The sequence below is a fragment of the Pipistrellus hanaki genome (genome assembly GCF_964339955.1).
Source record: "Pipistrellus hanaki genome assembly, chromosome: 12".
Taxonomy (NCBI): domain Eukaryota; kingdom Metazoa; phylum Chordata; class Mammalia; order Chiroptera; family Vespertilionidae; genus Pipistrellus; species Pipistrellus hanaki.
Window position 1 is genome coordinate 47,572,713 of NC_140514.1, and position 22,644 is coordinate 47,595,356.

Sequence of the window (22,644 nt, forward strand, 5' to 3'; positions counted from 1 at the left end):
CTGACAGAACAATGAATCAAGGCCACAAACAAGAAAGACAACTGAAGGCAGAAAAACGTTAAATCAAATATGAGGAGACACCTGACTTCACTAACATTAAGAAAATGAGCATTTTTAACTGAACACCAGGGCGGCAGGGCGGCCTAGGCTGGCCGCCAGGAGGAATTTCCCAATGACGAAGGCTGTAGCCGCGGCCCCGCGGGCCCCCTCCAGGGAAAGTGTTAGAGTCGCCTTCTCTTCGGGCTCTTACCAACTGGCCAGCCTAACCTTGGGACTGAGTCCCGGGAGCAGCTGAGAACACAGCTTCAGGAATCAGACCGACCGAGTGTGTGCTCAGCTGCTCACCAGCCATGTGACCTGGGGGGGAAGTCAACTTCCCTTAGCCTCAGTCTTCCCATCTGTAAATGGAATAACAGCTGCCCGCGAGGTTGCTGTGATGCTTATATGAGATAATGACTACGACTGGGGAGCAAAATGACTGGTATCCTCCCAAAATTGGGTTCACATCTGATGTGAGCACAGATGTAAACCATCTTCTAAATAGAGCATATACTGAATAATTCACATTTTAAAATAAGTCCAACCAGAATGTTTTATATATGTCATGCATATCCTATAAATGTTTGTATGCAAATATACTAATCCATGTCTATGATGTGTAGGTGCACACATGTGTAAACTAATATATGAAAGATTTTGAAGGTGCAGCTGCACTGTAACAATAATAATATGATGTGCCTCATGTGCAATTTGGAAATTAAATGAATTCACAACATGTAGAGCATGTAACATAATGCCTAAGGAAAAGCGCATGCTATTTCACTATTAGCTATTTATTGTCATTTTTATTATAATACTAATGCAGAATGAGAAGACCAAACTGCTCTGAGGTGTTTGTTCCTTGTGCCAGGTTATCTGCCGGGCACTAGGGGCTCAGGCCCTACCCACAGGAAGTCTGTACAAAAGCTAAACATTAAGAAACATAAAATTACAAAAATGCAAAACATAACAAAGGCGATGAAGGAAAGGAACTGAGAAATGGGAGAGAGATGTGTTTGCAACAGGGGTTGCAAACTTGTATCAGTCGCCACAAGCTGAGTCCTCTTCCACACAGAGCAACCACATCCTTTACATGGCTGCAGGATTAATGAAGCTATGGCCAAAGAGCACCTGCCCAGATCTGACTCAAATCACAGTACCATGTTCCTAACCATCATCTGAGACCCTGTTCATCAAAATACTCCTCCTTCAACTCACCTCTCAGACTGTGTCCTTGTTACTCATTTATTCATGCACATACTCATCAATTTAACAGATGTAACACTTATTAGGAATAGAGACCCAATGCACGAAATTCGTGCACAGGGGTTCGGCCCTGGAAGACCTGGCTTTGTCCATAGACTGTCCGGAAGGACATCTGAGAGGACATCTGGAAGGTGGTTTGGCTGTCCAGTCTAATCAGCATATTATGTTTTTATTATTATAGATATACTAGAGGCCCAGCGCACGAAATTTGTGCACGGGGTGGGGGGATGTCCCTCAGCCCAGCCTGCACCCTCTTCAATCTGGGACCCCTCGAGGGATGTTAAACTGCCTATTTAGACCCAATCCGGATCAGGTTTAAACAGGCAGTCGGACATCACTCTCACAATTCAGGACAGCTGGCTCCCAACTGCTCACCTGCCTGCCTTCCTGATTGCCCCTAACCACTTCTGCCTGCCATCCTGATCACCCCCTAACCACTTCTGCCTGCCAGCCTGATTGATGTCTAACTGCTCCCCTGCCAGCCTGTTTGCCCCCAACTTCCCTCCTCTGCTAGTCTGGCCACCCCTTACTGCCCTCCCCTACAGGATTGATCACCTCCAACTGCCCTCCCTTGCAGGCCTGGTGCCTCCCAACTGCCCTCCAATGCTGACCATCTTGTGTCTACATGGGGGCAGGATCTTTGACCACATGGAGGCAGCCATCTTGTGTGTTGCAGTGATGATCAATCTGCATATTACTCTTTTATTATATAGAATAGAGGCTTGTTGCATGGGTGGGGGCCAGCTGGTTTGCCCTGAAGGGTGTCCCGGATCAGGGTGGGGGTTCCCTTGGGGTGTGGGTGGCCTGGGCGAGGGACCTGTTTTGGTTTGCAGGCTAGCCACGCCCCCCAGTGACCCAAGAGGAGGCCTTGGTATCTGGAATTTATTTACCTTCTACAATTAAAACTTTGTAGCCTGGAGTGGAGGCCTAGGCCAGCCAGGGCAGTTGGAAAGCTTTGCTTTCTCCATTGTGGGGGAAACCCTAGCCTGCTCTTTCTAGATCCATGGCTGCCACCATTTTTCTTAGGATTTATCTTCTACAATTGAAACTAGGCCGGCTAGGGCAGGCGGAAAGCTTGGCTTCTGTTGCCAGGGAAACCCAAGCCTCTCAACTGCTCTCTGTGGCTGCAGCCATCTTGGTTGGGGTTAATTTGCATATTTGCTCTGATTGCTGGTGGGTGTGGCTAGTGAGTGTGACTTGAGTGGAGTGATGGTTAATTTGCATATTACTCTTTTATTAGATAGTATTATGCTTATTTATTGCATATGTATTACATTTGCATGATATACATTATAATACAGCTAACATGCTCCCTACTCATACAACAAGGTGGAGAAGGTCCAACCTGTGGACCATATAAGGCCCACAGAATCATTTGGTCTGGCCCTGCCAAGGCATTAGGGGTGAATTAACTAAATGTTTGACCAAATATAGCAGACTAATTTTTAAGGTGTTAATTTTGTATAGCCTGCAAATGATGTTATAAATATCCAAATGGCCTCTGACAGAAAAAGGTTCTCCACCCCCGCCATAGAACCTTAAAACATAGCAGAGTAGCTCAGCAGCCACTTCCAAACCCCAAACAATCCACTATTCAAATTTGAAATTACATATTCATTTAATAGTTACTTACAAATCAAGCTTAGCTATAAGTACCTTATCTCATCAAATCTAAAACACCACTGCATTTTAAGAAGGACTATTAATACTAGAAAGAGAAATGCTGCCAATTTATCACAAGAATCCATCATTGATAAGATACATCCCAATTTTAGAAATGTTATAATCTTTAAAAAAATTAAAAATGTGGGTCTACCACAATGAAATGCCTGTCTTTTGGCAACATGAAAGTGTTCCCCTATACTTACAGAAATTACTTTGCTCATCCCCAATTATGGTTTTTGGAAGAAAAAGCTTGATGTGAGGAAAATCAGTTTTTCATGGCTACATCAGTGCATTTACATCAGGTCCATCATGTTTTGAAATAAAGAGTTGGTTTTTAGATGCAATGGCAACAGATACTAGTATCTGAAACATCACTGTTGTGGGTCTCCTTTTCCCAACTACACCTCTAAATGTTTTCCTGATTCCAAAACCAGGTCCATACAACTTGGTAAACACATGGGAAAGGCAGGTGGCACCTCTGAACAGGACAGTCAATCATCTTCTCAAAAAACCAGAGACTGCAAAAATACGTACATACATACACACATACTTCATATAAGGAGGCTCAGCCTGGCTGGTATGGCTCAATTGGTTGGTGTGTCATCCAGTGCACAGAAAGGTCACAGGTTCAATTGATTTCTAGTTAGGGCACACACTCAGATTACAGGTTCCATACCTGGTCAGGTTGTTTGCAGGAAGCAACTGATTGGTGTTTTTTCTCTCTCTCTCCCCCTCTCTCTCTTACAATATCACACAGCAAAGCATGTATTAGTGGAAAGGAACACTGCAGAGTTAAACGACCAACTGGCATTCTAGTACCTTTCTGATATTGGCTAGGAAACATACTGAGTTTATTTCCTCATTTGCAAAACAAAGGTATGGAATTGTAATGTTCACTTTCTCACATTAAAATACCATAATTCTCAGGATCAAAAATACTAGCTCATCTTCCCTATTTCTTATACAAGACCCAACTTATAGAAACTCCTGTGCTTAGGTTTAAAATGACGCTGATTGCTTTATACTTCTTGAAAAACTTTACTCAACTTTAAAGGTGCTTATAAAACCCTTAAACTTTCTTCTGGAAAGCCTTCCTTATTTTCTCTCCCACTTCAACTAAATACTCTTCTTTCAAAAGCTATAGAACTGGGTTTCTCCACTCAGGAATTTCTGAACATTCCAAGCTGCCCCCAACAGAACTCTGGAAGACATCTACTAGTGTTTGAGGGTTTTTTTCCTAACTCAAACCAAAATTGCAACACTTATGACCTTCTGCACAAAATGTACCATCAATTAAAACAAATTATCTCTGCCTGTCCGGTGTAGCTCAGTGTTCCCAGTTTTATTACTAACCTCAGAGCCTAGCTTGTGACTACCTTTTAAAAACAAAGTTGTGGGTGCTGTTTTTCCAGTGGGAGCAAAAGTGGGTTTAGAAATGTGGCATGAGAAAGAGAAGATCTAAGGGATTTAGAGACTTTCATGCATTAAAAACTGTAGTCTGTAACCCCCCTAGTATAGGAGATAATTTGGTTTAAGTATATTTTGTTGTTGTTTTTATTTTCATTTTATTAATTTCAGAGAGCAAGGGAGAAACAGAAACATTGATGAGAAAGAAACACCGGTCAGCTGCCTCCTGCACGCCCCTACTATGGATGGAGCCCTCAACCCAGACTTGTGCCCTGTCAGGGAATCAAACTGGTGACCTTTCGGTGCATGGGTCAACGCTCAACACTGAGCCACACCGCACAGGCAGAGATCATTTGGTTTAGATCTCAGACCTCTCAAATCCTTAGTAATAAACAGGTTAATCATATGACTAGTGTTAACTGAAGACTACTCCAGCAACAGAAAGCTAAACTAGATGGTCTCTTAAGACCTCATGGTCCTTCAAGTCTAGGAAAAAAGAACTTTCAGTTCTGTGAAAAGAGGATTGCTAACTGTTGCTAAGGGTGGATTAAGGATCCTGATCTTTTTTAGACACTCTTCCTTTCTTCTCTAGACTCTCCTCCAACTAAGACAGCAGGCTAGGATTTTTTAGAAATTCAGAGGAGCAAAGACCCCAGGAGATAAAGATATAGGCATAACTAATTCCTTTTGTCCTTCTGCCTACAACACCTTCAACTGTCCTTTAAATTATACCATGAGAATCTCCAGAAAACTTTCCCAAAGAAACCCAATCTTTTCCTACCTGCCAATGTTATGCCAGACCTTTGTCCTCAAGTGATCTGGTAACTAAGTGTGGCTATTGCCCACACACCCATCCCTATGCATTTTTAAAACGTAATCTTCTCAAAAAAAATAATAAAAATGAATCGCCTCATCCAATATTCAGTTCAAACAGAATTAGAAGCAAAGCACAGAAAGAGGAGGAAAGTACCTTACTTAATGTGTATTTCAGCCTACGTGCTTTATATAAACCGCTTCAGTTATTCCGCACAATGATCCCAGATCATCCTGTATGTCACCATTTTTAGGATGCACCTTTTTAACGTGTCTTAAATCGGGATGCATATGACAGCTGATGGTGGGTCACAATTTTAATTACTGATCATTTTCCACTGTTAACGGTAGACAAAACAACGGTGCATCTTACAAATGATGATGTCTCCGATTTGCTAAAATACGTTCTTTTCATGGGACTTGAAACAGAAATTGCAAAAACAGTTTTACTAATAGAAGTGCCCGGGGTTATTACACAGACTGTAAGGACCAGCCAGACTTCAAACCTTGAAGTGGCTGATTCCAAAGTCTCTTCCTACACAATCTCCCTAAAAACACAGAGACTTTGAACACGGCAAGAATTTCCAACAGTCAGCACTACTCACAGGCTAGGAACCCTGGGTACTAAGTTTTCAGAAGCGGAGGGTTCACCCCGCCTGGCGCGGACAGTGCAAATAAGTTGGTTAAGGTCCCAGCCAACCCTACGCTTAATCTAGACGTCTTCTGGGCTGTGCTGCCTGTGGGTGCAGAGCCCACTTCTTGGCTGAGCCTACAATCTACATTGAGGACAGTTAGAAATGTAGGGCCCTTCTGTACAAGGGGCAGCCTTGGCCCCCAATTCCCTCAGACATACTGCCCCTACCTCTAACCCTGACGCCCACCCTCCTACCTCCTCATTCTGGACCTAAACAGGCCAACCTGGACGCCCACCCCATCCTGCCACTCATCACCGCGGGCGGGGCAGGAGCAAGGCCCCAGGTCTGCCAGGCTCCCAGGCCCGAATCCTGGCTCAGCCACCCTACGTGCTCCCCCACCAGCAGCCTAAGTCATGCCTCCGCCCCACACACGCAGCAAGGTTCCCTGCACCCCAAAGGGTCCCTGCCTCCGCCCCACACATCCAGCAGGTTCCCTGCACCACAGAGGGTCCCTGCTTCCACCCACATATCCAGCAGGTTCCCTGCACCCCACAGGATCCCTGCCTCCGCCCATATATATATACAGGAAGGTCCCCTGCACCCCAGAGGGTCCCCGACACGCGGCCCGTCTCTCGCGGCTCCTGGGCCCTGGCCGACTCCGACCCCGGAGGGCCCGGTGCGGTCTGCAGGACGACACGGGCCGCCGGGCCAGGAGCTCGCGGGGCTGGAGGAGAAAGTCCCGGCCGGACTCACAGAGGAAGGAACGCGACAGGAGGCGGGCGGCGGCGAGCCCACTGCTACCGGAGGCCATGGTCGCGGCGGCAGCGGCGGCGGCCCGGCTGCGGTCACCACCAATGACAATTGCAGGCCCCCGGGACCTGTCAGAGGCCGCGGCCGGGGCAGGAGGGGTGGCCAGAGCGGGTGCCTGAATGGATTACCTCAGTAAGATCTCTTCACCGAACAGTGGGGGGTCGCAGGCGGAGGAGAAAAAAAAAATAGGTGCCTTAACAGGGTAGGGAACAATAACTTGGCTCTCCGCCGGAAAACTGGGTTTGATACGATGTTAACTACTACGGCAGCTTAGGGAAAACCCTACGCGAGGCTAGTCGGCGCGTGGCATTGTGGAGAATGTAGTCTTTTGAGGGCGGCGACTCGTTTGTAGTTTAAGCGGGGGACAGATGGGAAGGAAGTCACTCTTGGGGGATGAGGTGGCGAAAGGAGTGAGGACACAGTGAGGCCGGGGTGCGAATAGCAGTTCAGAACTTCCCGTGGCACTGGGCCAGTCTGCACCCATTTTCCTCCTCTGGCACATGGAAAGGATAACACTCCACACTGCCTTGCGAGGGCCTGGAAGCATTACCGGTGGTAACAAGATAGTGTCCAGGGAGGGTAAGAACGAGAAAGACCGAAAGCTACTTTACTGACACTTAATTTCTTGGAATGTGGATCTTTTGGTAAAAACAAGCTATCATACCTAAAACCCTGGACTAGCCCTAAGTGAAAGAGTGCCTGCCTCTCCGCTGGGGATCCCGGGCCTGAAGTTATAGGTCAAATATGGCCTCTCCCTCTTTGCACGAACCCAGTGGTCGGCAAACGCATTAGTCAATAGAGCCAAATATCAACAGTACAACGATTGAAATTTATTTTGAGAGCCGAAAACCTACTTCTTCGCATGGACCACGAAGTTTCAATTGCATTATACGTGCGTGCCCACACGTGGTATTTTGTGGAAAAGCCACATTAAAGGGGCCAAAGAGCGGCATGTGGCTCGAGAGCCGAGGTTTGCCGACCACTGCACTAACCCGTGGATCACTCCTCAGTAAGAGCTTTAGGGGGAACCTTGGAGAGTCTCAGAGTTAAAGGGTAAACAAGAGATGAAAGCAATCCAGCTCCCTGCCGACAGTTGTGCTCCCGAGGTTGCTCATTATCATCAATGAAATTAAAATCCTGATTCACCTACATAGTTATTATAATCTGCACTGAGCTGTCACGTATGAGTGGAATTGCCCAAGCTGATTGCCCATTATGTTCTCTAGGCCCGGTGCACAAATTTGTGCACAGGTGAGATCCCTCTGGGTGGCCTGCAGGGATCGGGCAGAAACCTGCAGTCCAATGCCACCTGCAGCTCCTACCTGCTGCTCCCACTCATCCTGGCCCCACTGCACCTGCCATGGGCTGTGCTCAATCAGTCCTGATTGAGAGAGGCTTGGGCTGCCACAGTAGTGCTCCCCAGCTGTGAGCCCTGAGTCTGGTCCTTCCAAGGGGAGTGGCCTATGGGATAGGGCTGAAACTGGCTCTCCAACATCCCCCAAGGGGTCCTGGATTGCAAGAGGGTGCAGGCCAGGTGGAGGGACACCACAGGTGCACAATGGGGAGTGGGGGTGCCCTCCAAGGCCTGTAGGGCCCTCAACCAGTCCCAATCAGCTGGACCTCAGCAGCTGGGCAGAGTGTCTGCCCTCTGGTGGTCAGTGCACATCATAGCAAGCAATTGAGCAGCCTTAGCATATCATTAACATATTATGCTTTGATTGATTAAACAGTCACCAGACAAATGGACACTTAGCATATTAGGCTTTCATTATATAGGATGATACAGGTATCTTCATCCCAGGTTGGGTTTGGCTGCACACAAACTCTCCCTCATCTAAAGGATCATGTCCTTATGATCATTTAAATCAGTGTTTCCCAAACTTCTCTCATGATGAGAATCACCTGGTGGAGTTGTTAAAACGCAGATTCCTGAATCCCAACTAAGAAGTGCTAAACTAGAATTTTTGGGAACATATAGGTAAAATTGTATACTTAACTAGTGCTCTAAGACAGATTTTATATACAGAGCACTAAGTTAGGTATGCAATTTTACCTATATGTTCTCAAAAATTCTAGTTTAGCACTTCTTAGTTGGGATTCAGGAATCTGCGGTTTAACAACTCCACCAGGTGATTCTCATCATGAGAGAAGTTTGGGAAACACTGATTTAAATCCTGTCAGTGGTTTCCAAGTAGGCCCAGTATGAAGATTTATTTTATATAGCAAAGTTTTCCCAAAGCCTTCACATGATAATAGTTGTTTTCAGTTTCACTTAATTGGTAAAAATGAATGATGTCAAAAAGTGTAATTTTGGTATGATTTTAATGAATTATTTCCATGAGGACAGGGATTTTCATTTCTTTTGTATATTAATGTCTCCCTAACACCTAGAACACTACTTGGCACAGAGGGAGAATCTATCCATTGAATTGAACTGAATTGATTTATAGGAGAGATAGCATATACATTTGTTTGTTGAATCCACACACAATGTTTGATGATACTTCAATCCCTCATAACTACACCTCCACTGCAATTCCATAGGTCATTGGTGACAGGCTATTGCACTAGACGCTACCTATACCACTCATCTTTATATGCAGTCTAGAGGCCCGGTGCTCAAAATTCATGTATGGGTAGGGTCCCTGCAGCTGCTGGCTGCTGGCTGGAGCCTCTCTTCCTCTGGCTGCCAGCCAGGGCCTCCCTTTGCACCCTCATTGGCCTGGTATACCCGCTCGCCTGCTCCACCATCCCACGTCAGTGCCCATCGTGGCTGGCAGTGCCTCCACTGCTGCTCGCTGCCAGTGACATGTCACTGACACTTGCCATGTTCCACACCGCCCCCTGGTGGTCAGCATACCTCTTAACTCCTGGTAGGTCAAACTCGCGGCCGTGGGGACAATTTGCATGTTAGTCTTTTATTATATAGAATGGCTTTTGGAGTCAGGCAGACCTGGATTCAAATTCCATTTCTGCAACTAGCTATACAACCTGTGGGTCTCACGTTTTCTCACTGAGATGGGGCTGAAGATCCCTAATTCATAATAGTGTTGTGAGCAGTTAATACATTAATATGTAAAGTCCTTAGTACCTTGTAAACATTTAGTAAATGACAGTTTTTATCATTAAAGGTAACTTTCTGCTTTGCATGGTGTAAAGATAGAACAAAAGACCTTACTTTTTCTTTTCTGTGGCTTTCCACAACTTCTGAGAAGCACATGGCAATTAAAACACAAGCTTGTTAGTTCTTCTGATTCAAACAGCCCCTCTGTTCAAACTGCAAAGCAAGATAAGCTACTCTCAAGGCTACATACTTGCTTGCCTCTCCTCCCTGCTGTTTTCACAACTCTGGAATAATTTGAACCAAGGAGTCTCTAGTTAGTAGAAAGTTCCCTTCCGCTGTTCCCTTCAAACAAACCTCTTTTGAACTCTTCATGTTACAGAAGACCAAAGAAATACCAAGCATGCTTCCTAGAGAAAGGGAAGGACCCCGTTTATTAACACTAGTGGACTCCAGGAATAATTTCCAAATCAGAGTGAAGAAACTTGCAGAGAGCCTGTCTATCTATATATCTATATATCTATATATCTATATATCTATAGATATATAGATATATAGATATATAGATATATAGATATAGATATAGATATAGATATAGATATAGATATAGATATAGATATATATCCCGCTGGGGTCTTTGTCTTGCAGATATGCCCCCTGCCCCCTTCCTGGTCCTGCAGGAAGGCCCCCAGGTGTCAGGCCACATCAGACGTGTCCTGGAACCAGCAATGTGTCCTGGAACCAGCATAACAACTCTTTCCCCCTCCCACCTTCCCAGGGCAGTGCATTGTTCACAGTTCCATGGCCTCTGCATTTAGATAACAAGTTCTGCAAGACCAGTTTCCTCTTCATTCATAACTTTTTCTCTCAGGATGTTTTACAGGCTTGGAAAAAATACTGATAAGACACCTCCCTAGGACAACTGCCTGGACTGCCTCCTAAAAAGCAAACAAACTTTTCAAGACAACCTCCCTGATATCTGTTCAAATTGGGCCAAAGGTTCGCCTCACTTCCAGGTTGCTTAGCAACAGCCAAGGCTTAAAGGGGGAAGCTGCCCTTTGTTTTTCTTGCCTTGTATTGATTAGCAATCCTTGGTCCTTTCCCTTCATGGAAAGTAAAATAAACTTCCTCTCTGCATCTCTTCTTTTAGTTTGAATTCTTTCATAGCCCTCCTCACCAGCCAAACCCTAAGACATAGCAGGTGATGTCTTAGGTTTTTACTGTTATAGTAACCAGATGTGAAATAGGACATTTCCATTTGTCTCAAAACCTTGGCTAAAGCCCCATCACTGAGGGCACAGGCCATAAGTACCTGAACATTTTAAGAAGCTACTGCTGGGTGGCTCATCAGCCATAGAAATTCACTTCTCACAGTTTGGAGGCTGGTAAGTGCGAGATAGGGTGTCATTGTGGCCAGGTTCTGGTGAGAGCCCCCTTCTGAGCTGCAGGCCTGCGTCTTCTTATATCCTCATGCAGAAAGAGGATGACGACTCTCTGGAGTCCTCTCTATGAGGGCACTAATCTCATTCATGGGGATATTACCCTCCTGACCTAATTACCTCTCAAAAGCCCCACCTCCTGATATCATCACATTGGGTTCAAGATGTCAACATATGAATTTGGTGGAGAAACAATCATTCAGTTCATTCCATGTAGACCAGGTTCTGCCAGCTTCTTTCTGGGGCGAGGAGGGATGGGGAAGCCAAACAACACTTGCATTCTACAGGGAAACTAGCAGCTCCATCCCCAGTGATACAGGACACTTGAAATGTATTGTATCTCAGAGAGGCTAGGGCCTCTGGGGCAGGCAGCACTAATCACTTTACAAAACAAATGAAGGGAATAGGGAGCTTGTTTCCTTGGCCTTCTTTATGGAAGATGATACAATACAAATCAGAAACACTTAGCCTCAGACAAAGCCTCAGCTTCTGGGAAACTGTGATAAGAGATGAGTCAGAATGGCTGGGGATTATGTTCATCGGAAGGGCTGCTTAGAAGACACAGTCTGAGAGAGAACCAGCTAACACCACAGTGACGTGAGCAGAGGCGGGCTCTTCTCTCCCCTTACGGGCTGACACTGCTGGTTCAGCTGCCTTCCCTAAAGGTTGAGAACAAAGAACATTCTGAAATCCATTTATAGGGCCCCTCTCAAAGCCCATTGCAGTTCTTAGAGGGACTGATCCACTCAGCACCTCTGAAGGGAAGGTTTCATCTTCATTTGTACCCTTAGGGGCCTTATGGGAATGTCAGGAGCCTTGGCCTCTCCTATAGAAGAAATGGTTCCTAAATATAATTTCTTTTCCACATAATCCAGCCCTGTTGAAGGTTTGGTCCCCTAAGGAGACTGAATACTCTGTGTAAGAGTATGCATGGGCTAGCACCTGTTGAAGGAAAGGGAGAGAGAAAGATTGCCAAAGAGGGAGCAGTCCAGCTGCAATGTATGCCCAGTGACAGTCTTGGCCAATGCCCTTCAGAAATGCTCTGAACTGGGCTAGAAGGTCATGCCTCCATACCCTTGCATGAATTATCCTTGGGTGTGAGCAGCCCTGAGAGGAGCATGATTGTGGATCTAGGAATTCCTAAAGGAGGAGAGGGAGGGGAGACAGCTGAAAGTAGCATCATAGTTTCTACCAGATGTCCTTTCCAGGAGAAAGGCGGATGACAAAGCAAGAGTCCTCAGCAAAACCATAAAGAAGACAGCATGGTTTGGGCATCCCTCCTTCCTCACTCTCCTGCTGACCCTCTCCTTTTGAAGGCTGACTCCTTCCTTTGTCCCCTGCTGACCAGCACTGGGTCCAACCATTCTCTCACCACCTCTAAGAACTTCTGCAGACCTTTGCCTCATTTCTCAGGGCAATGCTATCTCCTAGGAAACAAATAAGCTAAGACTTTGGCCTAATTTAGGAGACAGCCTGTCTGAAATTACATTATTACATCTTGCATTTTAATAGAAATTGCCAAGTTCTTCATATAAATTAATCATTCACATTGAGAAATGACATATCTTAGGTCTTATAGATTCATAATGGAAGCAATCAGGGATTATCACCCACATCTCTTAACATGTGGGCTCAGCTCTGACACAGAGCAGTGGTTGGTTCCAACAGGAACCACTGTGGCTCCGTGTAGGTCTTCAAAATCTCCCACCAAGCAAGGTATCTCAGGGATTTGTATTTTTCAAAAGTTCCCCAACTGATGATCCTCAAGCAGCCCCTGGCATTTGGCAACTCCCTGCTTTTGACCAGTAGTTCTGAGGGGTTCATCCTTAAAGCCTTGGTTATCCTCCTCATGCTGTTGTACATGCCAACCAGTGCTGAGAATAACAAACTGTTGCAAATAGACACAGTGTTTTAAACTATTTACCAATTGGGAAACGATTGAGAAATTAGCTCAGTCATGTTGGGTTGGTCTTTCTTTGTCTTGACACACCCCTCCGGACCCCTTTCCCTCCAGGATATATAGTTACCAAGAGGATGAGAAAGAAGAGAGCCAAGTTTTTAGTTTTTCAGAAAAAAAAAGACAAAAGAAAACACACACAAAATAACAACAACATTTATTTTTGCTCTGGCAGGTGTGGCGCAGTTAGTTGGAGCATCATCCTATATACCAAAAGGTTTCCAGTTTGATTCCAGGTCAGGGACATACCCAGCTTGTGGGTTCCAATCCAGTCAGGGGATGTGTGGGAGGCAATGGACTATGTTTCTATCACACGTGCATGTTTCACTCTCCCTTCCTCACTTTTAAAATGAATAAAATTACATCATCATCATAATAATTTATTTTGAAAGAATTATAGATTCAAAGGCAGTGCAATGATAGTTTGAGAGATGGAGGATGTTTTGTTACCTTTAAATGGTGGTGAAACTTTGCTGGAGTCAAAGACCAACAAGTAGTTAGTATAATAAATGTGAGAGGTCCTCAGAAGGCTGATGGGCCTTGAGCTTTAACAAGGGCTAAAAGCTATGCACCAATTATTCTGTTGAGAGAATGGTGGCTCAAGGAAATCCCCTAACCTGACAAACCTTTATTGTTTACCAAACCTTACCATTGATGTCTGTTTGCTTTGCTAAAGGACAAATATATAGTCCAGTAAATAAAAAGCCATGGGTCTGGAGATTCAGGGAGCCATACCACTAGAGCAATCGTTCTCAATCTTTCTAATGCTGCAACCCTTTAATTCAGCTCCTTATGTTGAAGTGACCCCCAACCATAAAATTATTTCCTTTTCTACTTCATAACTGTAATTTTGCTACTGTTATGAATCGTAATGTAAATATCTGGGTTTTCCTATGGTCTTAGGCAACTCTGCTAGTGGTTCTCAACCTGTGGGTCATGACCCACAGGGTCGCCTAAGACCATTGGAAAACATTGATATTTACATTACAATTCATAACAGTAGCAAACTTATAGTTAGGAAGTAGCAACAAAAATAATTTTATGATTGGGGGTCACCACAACATGAGGAACGGTATTAAAGGGTCATGGCATTAGAAAGGTTGAGAACCACTGCACTAGAGAAAGACCTCCGCTGGTTCCCCCAATGCCTTCCAAACTTAATATTTCTTATCTAGTATATCCATTTGCACCTGGCTCCTCCTCCAGATTCTGAATCCTTACTGAAAAAGGTTGCAGTAAAACTTGGCCAACTCTGCACCACCCAGGAAGGAAGAGGGAAGGGAGCATTGTTACCGCTGGGTGGGGGTGGAAGTCTAACACCCCACGTGGCTTCCACTGACACCCCTGGGGGAGGGCTTCGTTATTACTGGTGAGGGATGAAAGTGCCTGCTCTCCGCTAGGTCTTCACTAGGAGGCAGGGGGCACCTTGATCAAGGATGGAAGTTTAGGCCACGTACTTGGCCTTGTTGACAGGGGTGAGGATGGGCCATGTTTTTTCCATGGTGATTGTGTCTGGGGTAGAGTGGTGCCTTAATCTGCTTGGGCATCTATAAAGGAGCAACATCATTGGTGGCTTATACATTTAACTCTCAAATTCTAGAAGCTGAAAAGTCCAAGATCAAGGCAATGACAAATTTAGTGTTTGCCTGCTTCCATGTTCAAACATCTTTAATGGCCTTGGATAAATTCTTGTGAGATACTAAGTTTTTAAAAAGAGATAAAAATATCCTGGCCAGAGTGGCTCAGTTTATCCTGTGACATCCTGTGCACTGAAAAGTTGTCAGATTCCTAGTAAGGGCACGATGTTGTCTCTCTATCTCCTTTCTCTCTCTCAGGATGTCCTCAGGTGAGGATTCAAAAATAAAATAAAATAAATAAAATAAAAGGAGGTGAAAACTGTAATTTTACACAATGATATCAATATTCTGAGATAAGGTAGAAAATATTTTATCTTAACTGCTCATACTTAATCCCTGAAATCTGAGACTTCACCCCAAACTCTTTTCTGCCTCATTTCCCTTATAGACAGTAGCTTACCCTACACACACCTTTACACTGTTCAACCTTTCTCAAACATATCTTAACATCTTCTCGATTCTGTGTTTTTGCTTTAACTACAACATGTAAGGACCCAATGTCTAGAGAAACCATCAGTGGGGAATAAGTTTTATATGGTGCCAAAATATATTGAAAGTTTCAGGAAAATGTTATTGTAGAAGCCATTTAAGTCTCTCCCCATCCCCAGCATCCATTCCTGACGCTGCCCCTTTCCAGCTTCACTCACCCTCAGTCTACAGACTGCCTCCCTGTGACATCTGTGACATCCTCCACCTCCATCAAGCCACCTGGGGGTTATTATAACCCACTGACCCCCTGCCACATGGATACAGTAGGGGTAGGAGGGATGACAAATGCACACTCTGACTGCCCAAGGTATGACTCTGCCTTACCACTTGGGGCTGGAAAAGGTCAGGAAAGAGCCTTCAAAGGGAGGTGCCCAGAGCTCGATAAGTAGCTGAATTATCTTGCTGAGTAGCTAACCGGCTTGCCTCCTCTATGGCCCATACAGACGTGGCTGTCTTCCAGGTTTGCATGGCTGTTTGCCTTTCCCATGGCAAGAAAGGAGTTCCCTTTCACTGCAAATGCAACAGAAAAAGGAAAACAAACTTTGAGTAGACCAGAGACAAAGAAGCCAAAGGAAACCGGTTCTGCAAAACTACCTGCAATATTCGCTGGACTCACTGGTTTGAGAACAAATTTCGTGATTAGAACCAATCAATCACTTGTTCACTCAACAAATATTTATTCAGCATCACCTCTGTGTCTGGACCAGCACTCAGTGGCGGGTTACAGTAGTGAGCAAAGGAGGCTTTCTGACACCCGAAGAGCCTTGGACTCCCGCTGAGGGCGACCAAGGAGCCCATAGCAGCCAGGCCACGAGTCGGACATTTACTCTAGCTTCACACAGGTTTTTATTTCTCTATATTACTCACTCACCGTGGACGGAAGTGGTAGATATGGTCTGGGAGTCAGGAGACCTGGGATTTTGATCCTGGTACTGGCTTTTAAGGACACAATTTCTTTATGTACTGAATTTCCCCATTCGTGTCATGGCAGCATGCATTTCTGTTCCCTCCTATTGTCCAGAACTATTTTGAGGAATAAACGTGGACAATCATGTTTACATGTAGAATATTATCTTGTTATCTGAATGTCTCAAATTCAAGTATACCAGTTGTAAGTGACTCCACCACCTGGGCTGGGAAATGAATGAATAAATGAATGAATGAATGAATGAATGAATGAGAAACCCAACTCCTGGATAGTGTTATTCCTGCCTCATTGCCACACGGAGCCTGATTCATACTGTATCCCTCAATGACAAAAAGTAATTCCTTCAGAGCCAATGAGCCACCACCTCCCACCGTGCATGCAGGAGACAAAACCCAAATTCATTTCCTGCACTAAAGCCATAGACAACATGGAGAAGACTTGTTGCTAAACCCCAAGCACTCGCAGACACTCACCAAACAATGCTAATAAAGCTGGCTATGAATTAGGGGTCTGAGCCCGTCCTTGACAAAATCCTGCTCGAGTTCACAAACATGGTTTGGGCCCAGAGAAGGAACAGCCAGAGGACAAGGCCAGGGTTAGCAGGAGCGCTGAGGTCAGCGCTGGCAGCCTGTTGCCTAGTTTCTGACAACACTCTTTGGACCTGGTACCAAGTCCCCGTCCATGAGGAAAGCTGCAGAGAGAGGAAAGTACAGCTCTGAGGACAAACAGCCTCCTCTAGAACAACATGACCCTGTTGGATATTTGTACACGTATCAACGCTGTCTTTTTAAAGGGGTTCTGTCTCTTCTTAATTAATGACCTAACACACTCTAAACACTCCAGCCCACGTTGACACTCAATTTGGGGAATATAAATTGGGTACTTTGTTCTTAGACATGAAAAGAAAGTTGTCCTAAGAAAATAATTCGGATGGTTATCAGTAGTTACTTAACTATTTCTTAAAAGCTTAGTTTGCCTTCCCCAACTAGTTACAGGCCAGGAGCTACATTTGGTGTTTGTGGTTCTTTTGGGTGTCTGTCCTTCTACATCTCCCCCAACCCCCACTCCTACTTCCATAATGTATAGACATTAGGCATTTAATAAGTGCTGTTGATGACTAATTGAAAGTCCTACTCTTCCAATCAAAATCTTGTACATGGATGCTACAGGCAGCTTCTTCTTTTTTTTTTTTTTTTTTTTTACAACCAAGAAGTAGTATATATGTACAATGGAATACTATTAGTTAATTTTTAAAAAATGAAATACCCCCTGAATGAACCTTGAAAACATTATGCCAAGGAAAATAAGCCAGTCACAGAAGACCACATACTGTATGATTTCTTCTTTATAAAATATCCAGAATAGGCTAATCTATAGAGACAGAAAGTAGGTTGGTAGTTGGCGAGGGATAGCGGTAACGGGAAGAAAAGAGATAACAGCGAAGGGGAGTAAGGTTTCTTTTTGAGGTGATGGAAATGTTCTAAAATTGATTGTGGTGATGCTTGCACAACTCTATGAATACAGTAAAAACCATTAAATTACGCACTTTAAATGAGAGAGTTGTATGACCCATGAATTATAGATGAATAGTGGTATTACTAATGAAGAAGAAAGAGGAGGAGGAGGAGGAGGAAGGGAAAATTTAGACATACTTACAAAGATGCACAGAGAAAAAAAATAAGAACTGGACCAGATGCCCAAAGATAGAATTATTGGAAAGGTATGCTAGTTCCTTACCGTGACAGTAACAATTTACCGCAAACCTAGTGGCTTAAAACAACACAAATCAATTCTCTTGCTGTTCTGAGCTCATAAGTCTAAAATCCAAGTGTTGGCAGGGCTGCATCCTTCCTGGAGGCTCTAGAAGAGAATCCCTTTTCCAATTTCTAAAGGTCGCCCATATTTCTTGGTTCCTGCCCCCTACCTTCATCTTCAAAGTGCATCACTCCAACCCCTGCTTCCTTCATCACTTCTTTTTCTAACTCTGATCCTTCCTTCTGCTCTCCTTTTGTATGGACCCTTATGATTACATTGGGCCCACCTGGATAATGCAAGATAAGTTCCCCTACCTCAACATCCTTAATCACATCTACAAAATTCATTTAGGCACATAAAAAACTGCTAAAGTGGTTTTTGAAATGACTGTCATTTTTTGGAGTCCCACCAGAACTGTGGGAGAATTCCAGTTTTGGCTGTGTTTAGAACATTTTAACCTGCTAATTTTGGTTCTTGTGGCAGATATACTTTCCCACACTTTTTGCCTATTCTTCCTTATCAGTAGAACATTTTTTCCCCCTCTCTTTTTGGTTAATCCTCACCTGCGAACATTTTTTCCAGTGGTTTTCAGAGAGAGTAGAAGGGAGGAAGAAGAGAGAGGCGGAGGAGAAACATTGATGTGAAAGAGGCACATTGATTGATTGCCTCCTGCATGTGGCCCAACCAAGAAGGCAATGAACCTGCAACCCAGGTACATGCCTTTGACCAGGATTGAAGCTTATGGACCTTTGGTTTGTGGGCTGATGCTCTAACCACTTAGCTATGCCAGCCAGGGTGAACCTTAATTTTTTATGGGGGGTTGGGGCAATGTGTTTAGCCCTAGATAATGGAACATAATGCTTCCAAGTAATGTATGGCAAACCGGTTCCCTCCCTTCTCAGCCTCGCTAAATATTGGACCCAGTTCTGGCCAATGAGGCATAAGGAGAAAATTAATCTCAGGTAAAGGCTTCTGGGAAAGCTTTTGTTTTTCTGCTATAAAGAGGCAAAAACCTCTAAAGGCTTCTGGGAAAGCTTTTGTTTTTCTGCTATAAAGAGACAAGTCTTGCCAAAACCGGTTTGGCTCAGTGGTAGAGCATCGGTCTGTGGACTGAAAGGTCCCGGGTTCGATTCCGGTCAAGGGCATGTACCTTGGTTGCGGGCACATCCCCGGTAGGGAGTGTGCAAGAGGCAGCTGGTCGATGTTTCTCTCCCATCGACATTTCTAGCTCTCTATCTTTCTCCTTTCCTCTCTGTAAAAAATCAATAAAAATATATTTAAAAAAAAAAAGAGAGACAAGTCTTACTTGACCTTACTCCCTTCTTTGTGTTTTAAATGTGGACATGATGGCTGGGACTGCAGCAGCTGTACTGGTATCATAATGATAAGGCCAAGAGAATCATAGAAACCCCTGACATCAATGACCCCCAACATCCCTGTTTAATTAAGCAACTGTGAGTGGATGTTCTGTTACTCTCTGTTGAACACAGTCCTAACATACCACCTCTGTCCTTCACTACTATGAGGAAGGCCAACACTATTTATTGATACAGAGGACTTTCCTTTGTTTTTGCATTGTGATCCAGATATCTGTCTTTTCAGACAAACTCTTACATATTTTATTTTGGGGAGGACCCTATTGTGAGAGATTTTGAAAAGTTAGCATTTTCTGCTGAAACCGGTTTGGCTCAATGGTAGAGCGTCGGCCTGCAGACTGAAAGGTTCCAGGTTTGATTCTGGTCAAGGGCATGTACATTGGTTGCAGGCACATCCCCTGTAGGGGGTGTGCAGGAGGCAGCTGGTCAATGTTTCTCTCTCGCTGATGTTTCTAGATCTCTATCCCTCTCCCTCCCTCTCTGTAAAATATCAATAAAATATATTTTTTTAAAAGTTAGTATTTTCCGAGTCTGGTGAACACACATTGTTAAATGAAATCTCGTCTACTTTCAGCCTCTTGAACTGTGTGATCTATATTTTAAGCAGAGGAAAAGAGCTGACTTGGAAACTTTCTGGATAAAAAAAGCAGACATATAGAGCAGTCAATGTCATTCATGAGTCAATGTCATTCACCAGGACAAGTTGGTTGCAAATGACAGAAAATCTATTAAAACTCATTCTTTTTTTTGGAAGTGTTGGAGCTTAATTGACTCATACAGACAAACATTGGAAAAGCAAGATAGCCTTAGAGATCATGGATCTTGGCATAAAAAGACATCAAGACTCCATTAAGTTCATTTCCCATTCAGGCATCTTTATGTGGCCAACAGTGGCCTTCCTTTACAGAGGGAACATGGCTTCTGGGAACTCCAGGCTCATGTTCTAAGAGCACCACAGCTAGAGAGGAAGAGAGGATTTTTTCTCCCAGATCCACTTTTTAAAATCCAAGAAAAAGACAGAGCATTCCAACTTGCATCATATACTTACTCTCAAGTTGTTGGTGTGTTTTGTTTTGTTTTGCTTTTCTGTTTGAATGCTTTGGTTTCTTTCTTTTGTGCAACAGTGACATTCCTTGAATTGCCTAATAGTAATCCTTAGTTATCTGCTTATTTTTTAGAGTAAGGGTCTAAAAATGTGATTGAAACCTCTACCCACCCAGAAAGAGCTTATTTGCTATGAGCCTCACTACAAGGTTGATCTGTCTGGACCACATAGTTGTAGATCCTCCATACATTCAGATCACGGGCTGGTCAGATCCCCAGAGGAGCTGCTCACGGTTTCCTGCCCCAAAGAGTCTGACTGCCAAAGTTTGAGACTAGGGTGCTTCCTGTTTGCTCAGGATTTTGTCATTTTAAAAACTGAGTCCCCATCCTCGGAACACCATCAGTCCTAGGAAAATTGAGACAGTTGCACACCCTATGCTACTATCCTAGGTGCAAAAGAGGGAAAGATGGTTGGGTGAGTCCAGCATCTCATATGCCCACATTCAGGTAATCCCGCTGCTTTCAGTATAGTACTCACCCTCAAATTCCATCAGTCTATAGAGACTATGTTTTATCTCCTCCAGAGGATAAATTCCCAGTCTTCTGCCAGGACTGGGGAGGGTGGAATGATATGAAGGACCTGACCGCTTTCAGAAGAGACTGTTGACCAGTCTCCTTACTTAGCCCCTGTTTACTGAGACATCTGACACCTCCAATTCCAGAGTCTTTGTGGATTCTCTGTTGTGTACCAGCTTGCTTATTATCTTTCCCCACCATTGCTTAACAGTGGTTCTCAACCTTCCTAATGATGCGACCCTTTAATACAGTTCCTCATGTTGTGGTGACCCCAACCATAAAATTATTTTCATTGCTACTTCATAACTATAATTTTGCTATTGTTATGAATCATAATGTAAATATCTGTGTTTTCCGATGGTCTTAGGCAACCACTATGAAAGGGTCGTTTGACCCACAGTTTGAGAACCTCTGGCTTAGAATCTGCTTTTTCTGTGTCTGCTTAATCATTTACCATTCATATTTCTTCATTTGAGAGTTCAAAATTTTATATCTATTGTCTTTTCTCTCATTCTCCTAATTTCTCTGAGTTCAAACGTTAAAAATCCTTTTAATAGGGTTTTATATGGGGGTGTATTAAAGGAGGTGGGTATGTTCAAATGCCACATTTGCCCTAGAATCTATGAGAATAATCTTTTCAAACACTTGTTAACCACATATCTCACTGTTTTGGGGGAATGTAAGTCTGAGCTTCTTGCTGTTGTCCACTGTGTGTCACTATCTCCTTTCCATTTGAAAGCACAAATTCTAGAGTATTTCTGGCATTAGCTTACTGACTTTCAGCATGTGTTAAAACAATTAAAAAGTAATGATAAAGACTACAAAATCATGACCCTGGCAAAGTTGACTGTAATGAGAAATTTCCTAGAATACTGAATCCACTAAAATTTTAATGCTAATTTATCTATGACTACATTTATTTTTACTTTTATTTTTTATTTTATAAATCTCCTCTCCGCCGCCCGCCACTCGGTGTGACTACTTTTTATAATTTCTTCTCTTTCTCTCATATGTTAATACATATATAATATATATAGTATGGCAAGAATCAGCAAACTTTTTTTTTTAAAGGATCAGAAAGTATGTATTTTTTACTTTGTGGATTATATAGTCTCTGTCACAACTGTCATAGAGTCTCTGGTGTTATAGTGAAATAAGGGCCAAAGAAAATATGTAAATAAAATGAGTGTGGCTGTATTCCAATAAAACTTTATTTACAAAACTGACCCATAGGGCAGTGTTTGCTCACCTCTGCTGTATACTATCAAGATTCTGATCCCCATTCTAACATGTGTATGCAGGGGTGTTCTCACACCAACACCCAATTCTCAGACACTACAGTTCAACTCAATTGTGACACTATTTACCTCTACCCCCAATCAACCCTATTTTAGAAGCTAGTTTGCAAACTTAGATTTAGATTGGAGATTCGAACTCCTCCTTCTATTCAATTAATTTACTAGAGTGGCTCACAGAACTCAGAGGAACACAGTACTTACTGGATCACCAATTTATTATAAAAGGATAGAATCAGGAACAGCCAGATGGAAGAGATGAGTAGGGAAAGGTATGGAGGAAGGGCCTGGAGCTTTCATGCTCTCTCGCTCTCCCTCTCTAGCATGCCACTTTCCCCAAATCTCCAGGTGTTCACCAACAAGGAGGCTCTCTAAACCCTGTCCTTTTGAGGTTTTGTAGAGGCGTCATTACTTGGATATGATTGATCACATCATTGGTCATTGGATATTGA

The 22,644-nt window shown here is 43.8% G+C and overlaps 1 protein-coding gene across 1 annotated transcript in view; it reads right to left on the reverse strand.

Annotated features, from left to right (window-relative positions):
* Positions 1 to 6,716, reverse strand: part of SUCLG1 (succinate-CoA ligase GDP/ADP-forming subunit alpha) — a 36,319-nt gene extending 29,603 nt beyond the window's left edge. The window contains exon 1 of the mRNA XM_084900294.1: positions 6,579 to 6,716. Coding sequence (XP_084756420.1) covers positions 6,579 to 6,636 — 58 coding nt within the window. The 5' untranslated portion in view covers positions 6,637 to 6,716. The remainder of the gene's footprint in view (positions 1 to 6,578) is intronic.
* Between the last annotated feature and the right edge of the window lie 15,928 nt (positions 6,717 to 22,644).